Source organism: Vombatus ursinus, unplaced genomic scaffold, assembly GCF_900497805.2.
Source record: "Vombatus ursinus unplaced genomic scaffold, bare-nosed wombat genome assembly UNPS02014798.1, whole genome shotgun sequence".
Classification (NCBI taxonomy): domain Eukaryota; kingdom Metazoa; phylum Chordata; class Mammalia; order Diprotodontia; family Vombatidae; genus Vombatus; species Vombatus ursinus.
This window is the reverse complement of record NW_020954576.1, coordinates 83,628,552-83,648,700: the sequence shown is the minus strand read 5'-3', so window position 1 is coordinate 83,648,700 and position 20,149 is coordinate 83,628,552. Positions and strand designations below refer to the sequence as shown.

General features: G+C 38.3%; 1 protein-coding gene across 1 annotated transcript; it reads left to right on the top strand.

Moving 5' to 3' along the window:
* Window positions 1–9,854: 9,854 nt before the first annotated feature.
* LOC114049795 (circumsporozoite protein-like) lies at window positions 9,855–13,749 on the top strand. The gene is made up of 2 exons (XM_027871204.1): window positions 9,855–10,334; window positions 13,634–13,749. The coding sequence occupies exons 1-2, from the start codon at window positions 9,907–9,909 to the stop codon at window positions 13,650–13,652; spliced, it is 447 nt and encodes a 148-aa protein (XP_027727005.1). The 5' UTR covers window positions 9,855–9,906; the 3' UTR covers window positions 13,653–13,749.
* The last annotated feature ends 6,400 nt before the right edge of the window (window positions 13,750–20,149 follow it).

Genomic DNA, 20,149 nt, shown 5'->3' with positions numbered 1-20,149 from the left:
ATGGTTTCTGCTGATTCAGCACATATTACGAGGATGTGAATTTTGGTCAATCTATGATACAATTTGTAAATTACGTTCTTTTGATCTTTGGGACAGTTTGCACATGACTTCCAGGTTCACCTTTGCAATCTTATTTCCTGCTATTGCCCCTTTATACTGGCTACTTATAAACTTACTATACTGACTAAAAAGGGGAAGGAGTGATCAGGGAGACCGGCACTAGATGCAATTTTAATGCACCTTGGCAGGGAAAGAGCCATCTCATTATCAGAAACTGGGGGGAAAGATGAAAATGGGGTATGATGTCAAGGGTCTCTGAGGTAAAGAGAAGGGGAAAAAGAAGGATCTCATGGCCAATGTCCTTAATTTCTCAGTAAAATATGAAGTGAAGTTCAGCTCATTAGTTGGCTATTAAGATTTTTTTTGAATTCTGATTTGAATGATAACCTAGCCACTATCCCTTCCAGTTCTGGGTAATCTACCAACTTGATAAGAATGACTTCTCTATCTTATCCAAGTCACAAAACATGAACAATTTTGAAAAAGACGAAGCCAAGGACAAAGAGTCACAGAATATAACTAGACACTTCAATACTATAGTTACAGTTGTTCACAAAGTCGATTAAAAATTCATCTAACTATATTATCATTCTATCTTGTCCGCAGGGATATTATGAGAGACTTCATAATATCCCTTTCTGAATGCTCTATGTAGGACACTAATCTGAGCTCTCTGTCCAGTATCCCTATCCAAAATGGAAATTAGGTTAGTTTGGCATGATTTGTTTTTAATGAACAAATGGCACAGTGGTTCTCTCCATTTCTTTCTTAAGTACTCACAAGCCAATTAGTTAATAAACTGGTATAGAATTTTATGAGGATTGAGTTCAAATGTATTAAATTGTACTTTACAGAATCCAGTCTCTTACCATTTTGGAAAATTGGGACATTTAACCATCAAATTGCTAGGGACCCAAAATCACCCATAAGATTACCCAAAGTGCAGAGGACTGTTTTTCTTAATTTCTTGTATTACTTGGGTACCAATGCAGAACTTGGATTGTCCATACTTTATTCCTCAGTCTTGCAACATAGCCAATCTACTTACTTTTATGGCCAAATATAGTAAATATATATATGCACATATAGTATATATATGCAAATATAGTATGCACATAGTAAATGCTTAATCAATGTTTATGGTTTAGTGAATAGGCTGCTATTCTCTCTTCATACTCTCTCCCTCAGATAACTCATCTGGAGAATGATATATTTGGCTAACATCTACTTCTGTTCCAATGATCTCCAGATTTCCAAATGTCTGTTGGGACATTCCAACTCTATTTGTATATTTCATTGTCACCTGAATCTCCAAGTGTCCAAAACCAAATATATCTCCTACTACCCCCTCCAAAACAATGACAATGATGACAACAAATACAAATTCCCCTCCTAACTACACTGTCAATGTTATCACCATCCTCATAGTCATTCTGGAAATTGAAGAATCTATTTTTTTATATATCCCATTTTTCACATTTACAGAGAGTGACTAAGTCCTGACAGTTTTTCTTTTGAAATGTCTTTCATATCTGTCCTTTCTCTATTCTCCTTGTTCTATCCTATTAGAATTTTATACACAGATCTTTACTATAACTTTGAATGAAGTGAATAACTGTAAAAGCATTTATGAAGCACTTACTATGAGGCAGGCCATATGCTAAGCATCAAGCATAAAAATACAGAATTGAGAGAGTCCAGCAAAGATAGTGGAAGTAGGAAGAGTATAGTCCAGTTCACCCCTCACCTATGTCAACAAAGGCCAAGAATAGTGCCAAAACAGAGTAGTGATTAGGAAACCTAAGCGGAAACCAGAATAGGTCATCTTCCTAACCCAAGATCACAAATTCAACCCCCAACCCTAATATCAGAAGTGAGACAGTAGCTTTCCTCAAGAAGCTCAAGATTTAACAGGAAAACAACACATGTAAAGAAGTAGTGACCAAGTAAGTTTTGGTCTGGGGAGTCATAGAGATGGCAAATTAATCCATAAGCCAGTCATTGTCATGTACTTTCCAGAAACAATATTGATTTAATTACCACGTTCATTATTTCTATGGTCTATAGTGTTTTTAATAGGAATGGGTGTTGTATTTTGTGAAAGACTTTTTCTGCATCTATTGAGGTAATCATATGATTTCTGTTGGCTTTGTTATTGATATTGTCAATTATGCTTGTAGTTTTCCTAATACTGAACCAGCCCTGCATTCCTGGTATAAATCCCACCTGGTCATAGTGTATGATCTTTGTAATGTATTGCTGTAATCCCCTTGATAGTATTTTATTTAAAGTTTTTGCACCAATATTCATTAGGGAGATTGTTCTATAATTTTCTTTCTCTGTTTTGGCTCATCATGGTTTAGGTATCAGCAACATATTTGTGTTATAAAAGGAATTTGAAAAGACTTCCTCTTTACCTATGTTTTCAAATAATTTATATGGGATTAGAATTGATTGTTCTTTAAATGTTTGGTAGAATTCACTTGTGAATCCATCTGGTCCTGGAGATTTTTTCTTAGGGAGTTCCAAACTAATCTTTAAACAACACTTTAATTGTGTCAATCTACTGACAAATGTCATATGGTTCCATACACACACACACACACACACACACACACACACACACGTATATTATCATATTACGTCTAAACCTATTTGCTTGGCTTTAAAGAAGTCAGTCAATACACAAATATTGAGTCTCTACTATGTTTCAAGTACTGTGTTACGTGCTGGGGATAGAAAGAAATGCAAAAGACAGTCCCTGCTCTTTAGGAGATCACAGTATAATGGGGCAACCACATGAAAATAACTATGTATAAACAAGATATAGATATATAGCTACACACATCTATATCTATATTTATCTATATGGCAAATTGGAGATAATCAACAGAGGGAAAGCACTCAATAAAGGGGGATTGGGAAAGGTTTTCTTGTAGGAGGTAAGATTTTATCTGAGACTTCAAGGAAACCAGGGAAGTCAGAGGCAGACATGAGAACAGAGTGAATTGTAGACATGAGAGATGGTACCTCAATCATATTTACCATTTATTCCTGATTTTTCGGCTCTGGTCAGATACCTTTCCCTTGAATATACTGTGCTAATTTCCTCTTCTGTTCCTTTGGTCGTGCTATTCTATTTTGTGGAGTCTGCTGCTCTTCTTGCTATCCTATTTAAATCCAGACCAAGGCCTAGCTAGCTCAAGTCTCACCATCTTCATGAAATCTTCCCTAACTACTCCAGTTATTTTTTATTGAACTCTTATATCATATGCTATATCTATATAGCATGTATAATCTTTACCACACAATTTAGCATTTAATTATATAATATTTTATTGTAATTACTAACAGCTGTATGTATCTATGCAGATCATAAAATCTGGGTAGAAAGAAACCATGTCTTATAGATCAGAATCTCCCCCACAGTGCTGAGGACATAATAAGTTCTTAAAAAACACTTTGATAGATTAAAATCAATTCTTCAAGTACTTATTGAATACCTATGCAATTCACTTAGTATCTAGAACATTCATTTTGGCTGTTATCTTGCTCCTCACATGGGAAAATTATTTTGGAAATGCTAACAATTCAGATTGGAGTTTCATTTTCTTTTATCGCCCCTGCCTATCTTCTGATAGACTACAAACTAAGTTGACTAACCATCTATATATGACAGGTGAATAGCAAAGAATGCCAAGGGAAGAGGGATTGACTTTGTCTCCCAAAGTTTTAGGATGTTTAATTCTTCATAAATTGTTTGTATAACTGTACTATAAGTAGTTATTTTACCTTAAGGCATCAAAGAGTAGGTGCATAGAAGCAAATGGCCTGAAGAATCTACAAATAATATGGCCATCCTTTGAATAATTAATAGTTAACTTTAGTTCAAAGACAGATCACTTATTTATTACTTTTGCACAAACAGCTAAGCCACTTCTTTTAAATGAATACAATGAAACTAACATGGAAATTCTGAATATTTGTTACAGTCTTCCATTGATGTATTCTTGTCATCTTTGAATAGAAATCAGAAAAATATTAGTATGCCTTCTCAACCGTTTAATATTCCTAAACATATTTGAGAAGTAAAAATATAATACTAAATATAACAAGGCTTTATGTAGTTGATAACCCTCTTCTAAATTTTAGCAGTAATTAAAGAACAGAGATCAATATCAGGAAATGCATAAAAGATTTCCATCTCTAAAAAGGAAATTGTTTTGGGATCCTTAAAGGTGACAACTCATGGAGTTATGTTTTGCATATTTTCCATACAAACTTACAGTTGGTTGCATACCACCTTCCCTTTTCCTCTTCCATAATGAAGATAGTAAGAAGGGCAATCAATTACTGAAGGCCAGTAGTTTCTTCACGTGGCCAGGGCACAAAACTATTTGATATAGTATCTTCCCTCATTATTTCCTTTCTTTTTGTTAGAAAAGATTGTGCATTTTTTATGCTCATCCACCATTCCCTCTTTTTTCTATACACACACATTCTCTTTAACATCTTTCTTCCTTCCTCTCTTTAATTCTGGTTATTGCCCAGTTAGTTCAGAAAACTCTCTCCCCCCTCTGCTCTCTTCATTTCATTTGTAATCCTACTACCCTACCAAGCCTGGGGCAGTTTCCTGAAGAAGAACACGGAAATAGAGGGAGGAGTGACTCCTGACTGGCTGACACAGCTCTGAGCTAGAACACTGAGACTATGAAAAGACTGCTGAGGGTGAGAGAAGTGGATGGCCATTTTTGTTTGTTTTTGTTTTTGTTTTTTGACTAGGCAATGAGGTTAAGTGACTTGCCCACGGTCATAGAGCTAGTAAGCATCAAGTGTCTGGGGCCAAATTTGAACTCAGGTCTTCCTGACTCCAGGGTGGATGCTCTATCCACTGCACCACCTAGCTGCCCCTAGATAGCCATCTTTTTAAAAGATTCATTAATTTATTTATTTTTAGTTTTCAACATTCACTTCCACAAGATTTTGGGTTCCAAATTTTCTCTCCATCTCATCCCTCCCCCAACTCCAAGACAGCATGCATTCTGAATACCCTTTCCCCTAATCTGCCCTCCCTTCTATCTCCTCCCCACCCCCCTTCTCTTATCTTCTTCCTCTTCTATTTTCCTGTAGGGCAGGATAGATTTCTATACCCCATTGCCTTCATTTTTGAAGTGCTGGTGGGAGACTGGAGGTCTGGATGGTGGAGCACTAAACTCCTATCAAAACCTTCCTTTTTTTTAGAGGTCTAACTCCATTTTTCATCTGCTGTTCAGTTTCCCTCTCTTCCATGGAATAATATGTCCTCTCCCCCACTCCATCCCAGCATAAACTGATCATCTGAAATCTTATCAGCACAAAGAAAGACTCATGTTTTGATATTCTATATTTTCTCAACTCACCCTCAGTCGCCTCTCCTTTCTGATTGGAGGGGTAGAAGGCAGAGAATTAAACTCCTCCCAAAACCTTCCTTTATAGAGGACTCACAACCTCCCTGGTATCTCCTGTTTTCTATCAGCTGCCTGGCTTTCAACTCTATGGAACGGGGTACTCCTTTGTGCCCTACTCCTACCCCCTAGTTTACCAGTTTCTTTTAGTGTATTGTTATTGTTGTTTAGTTGCTTTCAGTCATGTCCAATTCTTCATGACCTCATTTGAGGTTTTCTTGGCAAAGATATTAGACTGGTTTGCCATTTCCTTCTCCAGTTCATTTTATAGATAAGGAAATTGAGGAAAATAGGGTTAAGCAACTTGCTCAGGCTCAAACAGCTAGTTAAGTGTCTGAGGCCAGATTTGAACTCAGGAAGATGAGTCTCCCTGACTCCAGGTTTGGCACTATCCACTGCATCACCTACCTGCCCCTTGATTTGTTGGCTTTCCCCATTAGATTATAAGTTTCTATAGGGCTAGGATTTTTCTTATTTGTATCCCGGGCTCTTAGCACAGTGCCTGGCACATAGAAGGAACTTTATTGAATTGAATTGAATTGAGCTACAGAAGTGGAGAAGTCATCTCTCAAAATGCCCTTTGTTTTCTAGCCACTGTAATCCTAGATTGAGATTGCTAAAAGTAATTTCCCTGCTGGTAGGCTTTCCCTGGTTAAGCTAAGAGTTTATCTCACTTCCAATCCAAGAGTTCATCTGTTCTTCAATTTTTATAGTTTATTTTTTTTCCAATTACATGTAAAAACAATTTTAACATTCATTTTAAAAAAATGTTGAATTCCAAATTCTCTCCCCTCCTCCCTCTATTCCCCCCTCCTTGAGAAGGCATGCAGTTTGATATAAACGAGAGCTCATCTATTCTTGTGTATTTTTTCCCCACACTAGTCTGTATACTTTTTCTAATTTCTGTTTACTTGGGTACTGTTTGCTCATTATCTGGTATTTTTTTTGTATACTAAGTGTTTGGTGGAAGGGAGCTAAGTTGACAAAAGTAAGCTAGCTGTTAGCTCCCTCCCATTCAAGTGAAGTCCTATTAATCTTGAACCCCCAAAGAATCATACCTATAAGGTATGAGCAGTAGATATAATTCTAGCCCAGCAATCCTCTTGGATATAGAAAAGTGAAAGATTGTCCAACCACAGCTATCCTAGATCCATGCTGCCCCTCCCTCCTTCAGCTACTGCTAGTAGTACAACCACAGTGCACCTCCTACTGCCCATAAGAGTTGAAATCACAATCCCAGATCAGATATATCTATCTATCCATGCCCCATATGCACAAGCTGTTTTATATCATACAGTCTATGCATTGCTCCATTCATATACATTATACATTTATGAGCCAAAAGTCAATACTAACCATGGTTGATAATCATTTGAGTAGTGCAAATCATATACCTATGTCAAAGAAAACAAAAACTATAGGTTTTTAAGTGAAAACAGGTATAATGATGAACTAATGTCAACAACTTTTAAAACCCTTAAGAGTGTTCAGAAGTCTCTGGAAACACTATAAAAGTTTCCCTACTTCTCTAATTAAAATTACTTCCTCAATCATGAAACAGTATTCAAGTTGAATTTTTAAAAATGATCTTATTCGGTGTTATTATTTTTTGTTTTGTTTCGTTAGCAGCACTGCAACATCATAATCTTGGGGTCAAGACAAAACTCTTTCTTTATCCCTCACCCATACCTAAATCTTGCCTTTTCAACTTCCTTAATACCTCTCTAGACTTTGCTTTTAACTCCTTCAGCAACACTCTAGTTCAAGTCCTCCTCTTTTGTCCTCTAAACTATTCTAATAGGCTCCTAACTGGCATTCTTGCCCCTCTTCCCATCTTTTCCTCTATCTAGCCTCTATATAACAATGTTCAAGTAATCTTCCTAATGCATTGCTATGATCATGGCATTTTTGTACAAAAAAGTCTTCTTAGGCTCCCTATTGCCTAAGGAATAAAGTATAATCTGACTCTATCAGTGAAAGGATCATAGATTGAAACATAAATAAAACTAACTTGTAGAATGAGTAAATATATAGATGCTTATAAGCTACTTACATCACTGTAAGAAAAAGGCAAGCTAATGCTGATTTCTTTAAGTTTTTCTTTTAATTGTATTTAGTTATAGCTAAAGTTTAACTAATTCAACTATTTAAATCATAGATCTAGATACATCAATAGACCAGCACTTTTGCTTAATATTTATTTATTGATTGATTGATTGACCTAGAGCTGGGAAGACCCACCCCAATCTGGTTTCAACCTGTGTAGCCTTATTTCATACCACTACCTATAAGTAGCTTTCATGCAGTCTACATGAAAAATACTGGACTGCTCTTTATTCTCCACTGTTATTCTGTCCCTTATATCTCCATGCCTTGATGATATTGTCCCCCATGCCTGGAATGGATTCCCTGTCAAGCTTTCTTCATTTGTTGAAGTGCTGCCCTTTCTTCAAGGTCCAATTCAGATGCTACCTAAAGCCTCTAACACCTCAGGTGAAAGGGATCTCTTCTGTCTCAAATTTCTTGTAACATTTGGACTAGACTTTTTTTTTTGTACTGTTGGGGCACAGCTCACAGATCTGGAAGGGATCTCAGATGCCATCTAGTCCAACCCCTTCATTTTACATATGAGAAAACTGAAACTGAGGCTTCAGGTATAGGTAGTACAAGAGGCGAGATTTAAATCCTATTCCTCTGACTCCAGATTCAATGCTCTTTCCACTATAGACACTTCCTCATTTCAGTCTTCCTGGTATTGTAGTTATTTAGTTTTGGTCTTTTCCCTTATTAGATTTATAAACTTCTCGAGACAAGGGCCTGTGCCTCATCTTTCTGTATCTTCTATGTCTGCTACAATGTTTTGCACATGAAATGCTTAATGAATGTTTAGACTGAATTATTTTCTACTTTTTTTATTGTATACGTACAGAGTTTCACTAAGCCCCTCAAAAAAGCTACAATACGAGCTAAACATACTTTTCTACGCTATTCTAAGCACCATTTGTTTATATGAAAAAATTAATTACAAGTTCCAAAGAAATGACTTACATAATTTGGGGGTACAGATTATAAATTAGAGACTTCCTCTATCTAAAAATGAATGTCACATTTCTGATGATTTGCCAGACTTCCACCCTAACCCTAAGTCAACAGTACGTGTGTTCTTGGAACTAGGTACTCGTTGAATATGTAAATACACAGGGGCTAACAAGCTACTTACTTGTATCAGTGTAATAAAAGGATGTTACAGTGCTGATTTCTTCAAGGGTTTCTTTTAGTTTTGTTTCAAAATGACCAATTCTGATGGCACATTTTACTAATATTATCCCCCTTCAAGACTTGGCTTAATGGAAAAGGTGTCTGAGGTCATAGGATTCACAGCTGGAAAGGGGCCTTAGAGATGATCAGGTCATCATAATTTCAAATTTGGAAAGTACTTCAGAGGTCACTTAATTCAATTCTCTCATTTTAACAGATGAGGAAACTGAGGCCTAGAGTTTAAGTGACTTACTCAAAGTTAAGACAATGAGTTATTAGTAGCAGAAATACAAACCCAGGTTCTAGCTCTAAGTGCAGTCACATCACCAATGCCTCCTTTCGAGAATATGCACATATCACATATGTGTATATGTATACACGTATATAGTTTAATGCATGTGTATATATGTATATGTGTATATACATATATGTATTTGTATACATATATGTATTTGTATACTATAACCTTTCATCAATTAATCATGAATTTATCCTTTGTACTCTGGAAGCTTAGAGCCTAGAATTCTCAGTCCACTCGAATTTTCAGTATTCAATTTTAACATATATTCAGGAGTATTCTGTGCATCCTAATCTTTATTTTAAAAAATTTATTTATTTTTTATGGTGGGGGCAATGGGGGTTAAGTGACTTGCCCAGGGTCACACAACTAGCTCGTAAGTATCTGAGGTTCCAGGGCCGATGCTCTATTCACCGCACCACCTAGCTGCCCCTAGCCAGACCGACATCAGACCCTCCAAAATCCCTCCTCCTTTTAGTTACCCCATGCGGTAAAATAGCATGGCCTGGGGGTGGGAGACACAAAGGTAAAGGGAGGGATTGTGGAGTTGTTTTAAAGTCAAGAATGACAGTGGTCAGGACAAGGGAGTGGAAGGAGAGAGAGCAAGGAGGACAATGGATGCGTGGAGGAGAGCTGGAGCGCAGCCGGAACGAGGGTAAAGGAGGGCGCAGATAGGATCCACGCTAAAGCAGAGGAGGTGGCCAACTCGGAGGAGTGCGGGATGCAACCAACAGCACAAAGACAGCACGGCAGGAGCCGCGGATAGGGCGAGGAAGAGATGACGGAAAAAGGGCCAGGTGGCGGGGTCTCCCTTGCATTTCCCCGCCCCTCTCCTAGGCCTGAGAGATGCAGCCCGGTCTCCGGTTCCTCCTCTCCTCTTTCCCCAGCCCTCCCTTCCCATCCTTCTCCATCCCCTGCGCGGCTGACGTGTCTGCCTGGCACTGCTCATGCTCTCCCTCCGCCCCAAACCCCGGTCCTAACCTCGCCGCTCGCCCCCGCCTTCTCTTCTCTCCTCCACGCCGCCTCGCCATCGCAGTCCCCCGCGCCCGGGGCCTCCCTCCGCCCCCATCACCCCTCCAGCTCCAGCCCCAGCTCCAGCCCCAGCCCCAGCCCCAGCCCCAGCCCCAGCCCCGCCAACATGGCTGCAGCGCCGCGTCTGCCCTTCTGTCTCCTCGTTCTACTCTTCTCCTCTGGGCCGCGGCTGGGTCAAGCGAACCGAAGCGGGGACCGGCGCTTCGCGGAGCTGAAAAGCTGCTCGGACGAGGAGTGCAGCAGTGAGTGGGCGCCCGGGTCTGCGGGATCGGGGCGAGGAGTGGGGGGACACGCGGAGTTGCGGGGCTGGGGGGCGGACGAACTGCCTGCTCCGAGGGTCAGTGCTCCGCGGGAGCCGGAGACCGGAGGCCGAGCTGGCGCCAGGGAACAGCTCTGGCTTCTGGAGGCAGAAGAAAGTACCCTCTACCCCTCCCCCGGTTTTTCTGCTCCTGGGTCTGGGCGTCTCCATAGCTCCGCCTCAGCCTGCCACCGCGGCACCCGAGCTCGCCGGCTTCTTCCACTTGTTGCAAGTTTTTTTGCCCCCGAATCGAGAGAGGGGAGATCAGGAGAAACGTGCCCTCACCCTCTTCTGAACTATAGGACCCCCTTCCAGCCTTTCGTCCGCCAGCAAGAGATAATAAACGTAACATCTAAGTCCTCTTTGGGATTTGTTGGTTTTCAAAACCCGGTGTTTGTTCTTTAGGCTAGGAGAAAGTGCCTTCCAGCCCTTCCACTGTTGTAAAGATCTCCTTTGCTGCATTTGTAGGACCAGATGGGTTGCTAGGTTTAAGGCAGTCTCATGGACTGCTTTTTCCACTCTCTTTGAGTCTTGCCGGAATTGTTTGCTACTTAGCTGTATTTTGAAAAGTGTTTTGGGTTTATGAAAGGGCAAACCCTGATTACCTACACGTGCATACACATTACATTTTTGTTATTGATCTCTGAATCTTGTCCTTATGTGAAACATTTTCGTCTCCAACGAGTCACAGGGGAGGTCCTATCTTTCACTCTTGAGACCAGAGCATTCATACCCGACTCCTAGGATAGCCCATTTTATAGGCAAGGAAGCTGAAGCAGTTAGTTAAAACTGGGTTTTTGATTTAAGTCCTTTGGTCAGCTCTAAGGGGGAGGGGTGGGGGGAGGGAGATAGTCATGAGTAATTTTGAAGAGTTAGAAAACAAAGAATCCACCAATATTACAACCTAAAGCAACTTTAGTTTCGCCCACTTTTGTTCTTGCAAACTCCAAAATATTCGAGTATTTCTTGACATTTGTGTTTGTCTGCCAACAACTCTTTTAACAAATGGATTTGTAACTAGCTGACCAAAGTGCCAGAAGAGAAGTAACTTGGCCCTTATAATATGCAAGGATGAATAAGAAAATATTCTTAAGAGGCATATACAGGTACCTTTAAAAAATTCTCTTAACTTGAAATACAAGAATTATTGTATCTCCTGAAGAGAAGTGAGCAGAGTCAATATACAACTAAAAGACCGACTTGTGCCAACAAATTGCTAAAAGTTAATCCTAGGGACTTTGAAATAAATTGAAACTGTCAGCCTTTTCTGTTCCTTCAAGTGACTTCTTTGGAACAGATCTTAAAACCAAGTTATTATATATGTGTCTCATTCCAAAGTATAGTTAGAAATTAATTTATGTAGAACTTTGATAATTTCTATGCTTAGGAAAGGAATAGAGTGTTTTCCATTGCCCCTCTTCTCCCTTTCCCCTTAACCACTGTGTAAACAATTTCTTGGCTCTTTTTTATACTAGGAAAAAAAAAAGTGGGTGCATTTTTAATTTTGGGTTTGGGAATTTTTTTCCTTTTTGTTCAGACCTATGATTTTATTTCCTCTACCAGTGTAGATTAGGAAATATTCTGCAGTTTATGGTCTTAGAGAGTTGCTTGGGATTCTGAGAAATTAAGAGACTTACTTGCAGAGGGTCTTACAACCGGTACCTCTGGAGATGGGATTTGAACCCAGGTTTTCTGATTCAGAGTCTGTTTCTCTCACTACATTATGCTGCAAATATAAGCATGTTTTGTGACTATATATGCAATCATGTTTGTATGTATACCAGCGTGTATATGTGTATAGTTATACATACAAAGATATAGCATACACATACATAAAACATACCCATATTTGTAGTATAGCATATGTATGTGCATTTTTACATGTACACATGTATATCATATATTCATATGTACGTATATATGTGTGGGGGAGTGACTAATAAAAATACCAACTCAGATTTGAGTCCCTGCCTGATTTAAATCCTTATTCTTTAGGCTGCTCAGTGTTAGAGCAATTTATGACAAGTCCTGTGTCTAACACTTATGTGACCTTAGGCAAGTCCCAACCTTTCTGGGTCTCAGTTTAAACATGCAAAATGAGAGGGGCTATCCTATAATAAGGCTTTTGAGGTTCCTTCCAGCTTCAGATCCATATAATGCTCTGATTTTGTATCTAAATTTTCCCTTAGTGTCTGCCAACAATGACTTTTTTTCATAATGCTGTTTTGATGTCAGCTTCTCTACTTTATGTTGTTGTTCACTCATGTCCAACTCTTCGTGACCCCATTTGGGGTTTTCTTGGCAAAGATACAGGAGTGGTTTTGCCATTTCCTTCTTCAGCTCATTTTACAGATGAGGAACCAGAGGCAAACAGGGTTAAGTGCCTTGTCCAGGATCACATAGCTAGTAAGTGTCTGAGGCTGGATTTGAACTCAGGTCTTTTTGATTCCAGGCCTGGCACTCTATCCACTGTGCCACTTAGCTCCCCTCTATCTGCTAATTTTCTTTCCTTTTAAATTCTGATTAAACTTGGTGTTTGATTTATTTAAAATTGCATTATTTCTCATAAAAACTTTTCATTTTAGGCATGTCTTTCTTATTTTATGATCAAAACCATAGACTTATTTGGCAAAGACTTGGCACCTCAAAGCCATTCTTTCCAGATAATTTGCTCAAGGAGCACAGCTTTGCTGCAAATATAATCATCAATTTTTAGTGCTGCATAGTAGGAATTTTGTCCATTTATAGGTAGTGTGCCTTCTAATAAATAGTTCAAGATAATTAGTCCTTGGGATTCAGGTTTTCTTCACAGCTCAGTTACCAACTCTTTGTGTGGCCTTGGTAAGTAATTTGATTTCTTTATACCTCAGTCTGTGAAATGAACATTTTTGTAGACATAAAATGGGAAAGTTCAGTGATTAGGGTATTAGGGAGCTACGAGTACTGTCCAAATCATTTTAATTTCTCTAGGTTTCTTTGCCATCCACCCACAGAACGGAATTAGTACTACCTGATGTAAACTGTCTACCTATCAAGAGTTGTTATGAATGTTAAAACAAAACAAAAAACAATCTTAAAACCTCAAGTGCTACTAAGAACCTTACTGTAGGTGGTTTTATCTACAAGTAGTTGGAAAACAATTCACATCTACAAAGTGTTCTCAGATTCCCCATGGAATGTAAACACAAACAGAAGTGTGAAGCGCTACTAGTGATGCTTGGTCCTTCTGCTTTCTTCTGACAGTGTTGATGTACCGGGGTAGAGCTCTGCAGGATTTCACAGGTCCAGACTGCCGATTTGTAAATTTCAAAGAAGGGGAAGCTGTGTATGTCTATTACAAATTAGTAGGAAGATCACCTGAACTTTGGGCTGGAAGTGTAAGTAATATTTAGCATATTTTCTTTTCTTCCCTTTTTATTTCATTATGCCATTGTCTTTCAATAACTACATTTCTTTCTTGAGATTCTTGTTTTTGTTTCTGGCACAAGTATAACACTGAGTTCAAGACCTTGTAAGCTATGAATATTCCATAAATATTCTAGGGTTGAGATGACTAAAAACCTGCAGATAATCTCCTTTATTGACCTGAGAAATGACAAATGCCACATACTTTAAATTTGCCAGGAGTATCAAAACTTGTTTCTGTAAGTTAAGAAGGTAAGCCTATTATAGTGTTTCAGGATGTGCAGTTGATTCTTTATATTTGCATTTTCTTTTATAGCAACTTAGCTAACATTTGTTTATGAAAAGCCTAAAGGACCTGGGAACTTGTGGCACATAATTATCTGTGTTATTAATAGGTTCTGTCATTGGAGAGCCTTGAGCATCATTAAAATGGGGGAAGGGATGGGGAAGAAGGAAAATTTGATTTTCACAATCTTTTTTCCATGATGGTTTTTTTTTTCCTCTTGAAAGGACTTTTAATTGGATTCTGTTGTAATTAGCTCCGTTTCAGCCATTTCTCCCCCTCTTCCACCATTACCCTTTCTCTCTTCCTGCCTCTTCTGAATGTCTTCTGCTAGGCTCTGTCCACAGCTACACATTTCACTAGTTACTAGTTTGTTTTAATTTGACCTGACTAATCCATCAAATTGCATATGTATTTTTAAAAAATTGATTTGGGAAAATTATCAGAAAGAGATGAGCCTGACTGGAAGGAATGCTTATGATTTCTCTTAATTCCCATGTTTGTTTGTTTGTTTTTTTAAGTGTAATGGGTTGAGAGCTTAATATTTTCTCCATACTGAAAGTGTTCTTAGTACTGTTTAAAGAAAGGCATAATCCCTACTCTAAGGCTTTGAAACTTGAGAGAGAGAAAAGCAAACGATAATAGGAAAAACCCCTTCATGAAGAAATAGGTATAATTTTTAAAAATAGAATCCTGGGTCTAGGTTCTTAAGAAATCCTCTGGTCTAACTCCCAGCTTCTAGGAGGTAATCCATTTAAACTATCTGATATGTATAAAAACCTATTCTATTTAAGACTCACGAAGGAGGAAATAAATCCCTAAGGGTAATTGTTCCATAGTGTAGTGGCACTATGCTGTATTGGTAGTTGGAGTACTAGTTCCAATCTGATCTCATCCATGAAGCCTTTCTTGATTACCTAACCCCAAACTTGTTTGGTGTTTATCATCTACTACCTTTTTGTGTAGTTATTTGTGTACATATTCTGGCTAGATTAGAAATTCCTAGAAAGCAGGACATGTCTTATATTCATATATCCCTTACATAGTGATTTCAACATAAGATATGTTCAGTAAGTATTTGTTAAATGAATAATTATTTGAGTGCCAATTAATGCATAGCATTATACCAGGGCACTGAAGACTTGAGGAATATAGGTGCCTTTGAGAAGCTCTCAGTCTGTTTTCCTTCCCTATATCTTTTGACAAATGGCCATTGGTGGCAAACAAAGTAGTTGAGAGAGTTCATGTATGACAGTGCAGTAGAAAAGTGGGTACAAAGTATTCCACATGTGAGTTGTAGAAAAAGGAATTCAACTAAATCAAATAAATATTTATTTGATAAGTTCCTACTACCTGCTAGCATGTGATTGAGATGATATATTTCTAAGCTACTTTGTATGATATAGGAGAAGTTTTAAGACATAATCGCTTATAGCTATAGCTTATAGTTGTACATGAAATAGTCAAAGAGAAACCCATGGTTAACGGCACAAATGAGTGCTACAGACAGGGAAGATTTTGGTGTTTTAGGAGCTGAGAATGGAAACATCATTATGGACTGAAATATTTGGAGTAAGTTTTATGGAGAAAGTAGCATCTCTCCTGGAAAATCCTTTGGATGGAACTTTAGCTAAATATTCTGGCTTCTAGGCTTAAATTTCATGACCACCACTAATTCCTTGTATGACCTCAGGCAAATCATTTCACATCTCTAGACCCCGGTTTCTTCATATGCAAAATTAGGGAGATAGGGCTAGGTATTCACTAAGGTCTTCTCCAGCTCTGGAATCTAATGGTCTTATGATTCCTGTCTTTCTATCAGTAGAGAGAAGCTTGAGTTTCTACCATTCCAATACACCATGACTCACCACCTGAATGTTTTTTTATTAAAAACCAAAATATTTCTTTTTCCTTAAATTTCATTTTATACATAATAGATTCCCCAAAATCCATCTGTAGGAGCCATGATACTGTTTGCAGAAACCTACACTTTGACTGATAGATCATTTTCAAGCAAGACTAGCTCCTCACTCAATAACATGTCAGGCTGCTCTCCTGCCCTTTCTATTATACCTCTTTCACTCTTAGAATTAATGTTACTGAGCCACTCTTTTACTGCTTAATATTTTATAGAGTAGCCTGAAAGTTATGCTTATTTGTCTAGAATTTGTCTTAGAATATTAGCCTCGTAAGCTTTATTGAGGAAAACTTTCTATTTCTAGTACAGCTTTGGAAAGGAAAAAAATGTTGGCATTGAGAGAAATTCATTGTGGCGCACCTGTAAACCTAATTGAACATTGAACTATATCCCTCACTTCTGTCCTAATAGTTAGCTTGTGCTTAATTCTAGTGCCTCCCTCTGTTGATTATTTCCATTTTATCCTGTCTACAGCTTGTTTGTATACATAGTTGTTTACATATTTTCTCCCTCATTAGATTGTGGGTTCCTTGAGAGCAGGGACTGTCTTTTGACTTTCTTTGTATCCCTAGCACTTAGCACAGTGCCTGGTATATAATAAGCATTTAATAAATGTTTATTCACTGACTGACTTAAGCATTAGTTTTCCTATTGTAGCAAAATTATTCATTCTCTAATTCTATTTAGTGTTCTTGAGAAAGGTGATACCACCCAGTTTGTAAATATAGGGTTTGTTATTGTCTGTGCTTATGCTCAAGTGGTAAATATTAAATATTCTCTTTGTTTAAGAACTTGTTTTTCCTTTCTAGAAATACTTCCTCCTTTCCTTATTTTTCTCATTATCATTAAAGCTTGTTACCTGGACAAGTGAAATTTGTTTTTCCTTACATTGCAGAGGTATAAAGCTGAAAGTTATCATACAGACCTATCCAGTCCTTCTCTTTAGCAGATTACCACTCTGGGCTTTAGTTTCCTTAAGTGATTTTCCAAGGGTATGTGTTAGTGGAAGTTATTTAGTAGAAGAATTGGAATTACAAGCCATATGTGTTAACTCCTAGTTGTGAGCTCTTTTCATTATTTCATAAGTATCATATAGTAATTCTTTCAGAAAATGTAGGAGGTTCTTTTAAAAGCTTTTAGAGTGATGCTTGGGTCCTCATTTTTTTAAACTATTCTGGAGCCTTTTTTGGGGGGGGGAGGGTGGGCGGAATATGTTAGAAACTATGACTTCAATGGCCTATCGGCCAGTCTTTTATTGTACTATCTAATCTTCATAACAGCATTCCAGTAGTAATGTTGACTTTTAGACAGTTGTCGGATGTTACTAATGAGATTATTACTGTGGAATATTTAACTAGTTGGTGATAAGATGACTTTATTTCCTGTATGTGGGTGTTGGGTATGTATAGGTACATATATGTGTATATATATATGTGTGTGTGTATACATATACATATCCTTTAGTGACTATGCAGTGAGCTACTTTTGATATAGCTATATGTTTAATGAAAAGGACACATGACAGTTTTTGTAACTACTACAAGTTTGCTATTTTCTTTCTCTGCAGTGTGTATTGATATTTCCTCATTTTGTTCATTCTTTTGGACAGGTTGGCAGTGTTTTTGGGTACTTTCCCAAGGATTTAATTGAAGTAAATCATCAGTATTCTGAACAAGAATTAGAACTACCAACAGATGTAAGTAGTGAGTTTTTTTTTTTGTTCTTAATTTATAATTATTAAGTAGACCATCTATTTCTTTGAAGTGGGTTTTAAAAGACTGTAGTAGTTACTTTCAGCTTGAAAGTAAGGAATCCTAATAGTCTTTGCATCAAATTTTAATTTGTGCTAGAGCATATTTTTAAGTAGAGAGAGAATTTTAAAGACCTTGTGACGGAAGATATAATCTTTGAAACATAAAAGATTTTCAGGCAGCTGGGTAGCCTAAGGGTTCTCTCCTTTACATCTGGAATTTCAGTTTAATCCAACAAGCTTATATTGTATTTTCTAGGTGTCAGGTGCTTTTTTAGGTAATGAGGATACACAAAGTACAAATAGTACCTTTCCTCAAGAAGCTTAATTCTACCAAGGAGAAATTTGTGTATAAAATTTCAGGAATGAAGTATTTTTGGTTGTTTTAAGACATATGTCAACCTATTTTTTTTGGAGGTGGGGGAGCCAATTGGGGTTAAGTGACTTGCTCAGTGTCTAACAGCTAGTAAGAGTCTGAGCCAGATTTGAACTCAAGTCCTCTTAACTTTAGGGCCGGTGCTCTATCAATTGTGCCACCTACCTGTCCTTGTCAGCCCATTTTTGCAAGTAAATTGATAGACTGGTCCATTAAAAATTATTTTGATCTTGTATGCTCCCCCTTCCCTCCTCTGACACTGTGACTACAGTAGTATAAGCCTTTATCACTTCACATCTAGATTGTTATAACAGCCTTCAGGTTAGTTTCCTTGCCTTTTCCACTCTCACCTATCCTCTATTCACCTGTCAAATTGATCTCCCTAAAGTGCAAGTCTGATCACATCAGTAAACTCCATGAACTCCCTGTTCAGTAAACCCCAGACCTGCTGTTACCTGTAGGAGCAGATATAAAACCCTCTGGTTTTTAAGTCCTTCATACCCTGGCCTCTTTCTACTTTTCCAATCTTTTTATGTTTTGCTCCCCTCTGTGCACTCTGCAGTCTGGTGATGTTGAGATTCCTGGATGTTCTTTGCAGAAGACACTCCCATCTCCAGAGCCTGTGCACTTTTATTGGTTGTCCCTCAGAAGCTGGAATTCTTTCTCCTCATCTCTGCTTCCTGGTGCCCCTGGTTTCCTTAAAATCTCATTCTAAGGCCCAAGTAGCCTTTGCAAGTAGCACCTCTAGTCCTCCTTAAACTTAGTGTCTTCCTTTTGACACCATCACCAATTTATCCTCTATATGTTTTGCTTACACATGTTTTCGTGTTGTCTCTTCCTTTAGACTCTGAGCTCCTTGATGAGCATTCTATTAATAAAAAAAAGCTCAAAGCCCTCATCCATACTGCTACCTCACAAAGTGCTATTACCAAGTTTCCTCAGCCAGTTTGTGCAATGGTCAAGGGTTTTTTCCCATGCTTAGTCTAAAGACTGATTAAAAAGATGTATTCTTTCCTGGATAAAGTATCAGGGTTTAGCAGTTTCTCTCTTACTTTAAATGAGTTGGGTTAATTTTATTGATTTACTCAATCAACCCCTATTCTTACAAAAGAAAGTATTATCCCTAACATCAGTGACTGAATATTTGGTAGATTCAGGGGAAAGAAACAGAAAGAGTTTGGGGATTGAGGCCTTGGTCTTCAGTGAATTAAGGCAACGTGGCTTCTTGCTGGGTGAAGTGGTCTCATTGCCAAAGTGATAATACAGTGCAGTTTCCTCCTTCTAATTAATTGTTCTAGAGTTGCTAGAGAGCTCAAAAGCTGGTAGCATCGATCTATGGCAGAATTTTGGCAGAGGTAGCAGTATGGATGAGGGCTTTGAGCTTTTTTCATCCTCTGACTTTTTCCAATCTTGAGGGTGTTTAAACTGACTTTGTTGCAGCAGCTGCCTCACTTTTAATCGCATGACAGTTCTCTATTTAAATGTGATTCAGGCAGTCTGTAGGTCATGGAGACATGACCTGGGCAGATTGTACTCTGTCAAGAAGTTGAGGCTTCTGAGAGTATTAATAGAATGGTTGTAAATGCTTTCATCTGCAGTGAAAGGGAGAGCTGATACAGCATTATTTTCTTACACACACACACACACACACACACACACACACACACACACACACACACACAACCAATTAGTCCAGTTGTTAATTGAAGCCATTAGCCCTGCACCATCAAAATAAAGAACCTCCAGTTTAGCTGAGCATAGACTCTTAGGCTTGATGACTTCAGTGCAGAGAGAACTTAGAAAAACAGGTTGGCAAACTGGGTTCAGCAGTAAGGATTGGACAGAGGACAGAGACACTTGTAGACTAAACAGACTTATCTTGCCTATGCTTCACTTAGACTAAGGCTCACTTAGAGCCTTCCATACCCCTTCTTTTACTGAGAAGGAAGCTGAGGCCCAGGCTGGGGAAATGACCCCCTGAGCAGTCATATAAAAGACTTTCTTTGAGAAAAGGAATGAGTTAATTA

What these genes read in the sequence shown, in the direction of transcription:
- LOC114049795 (XM_027871204.1), top strand. Translation starts at nt 9,907, where the DNA reads ATGCAGCCCGGTCTCCGGTTCCTCCTCTCCTCTTTCCCCAGCCCTCCC.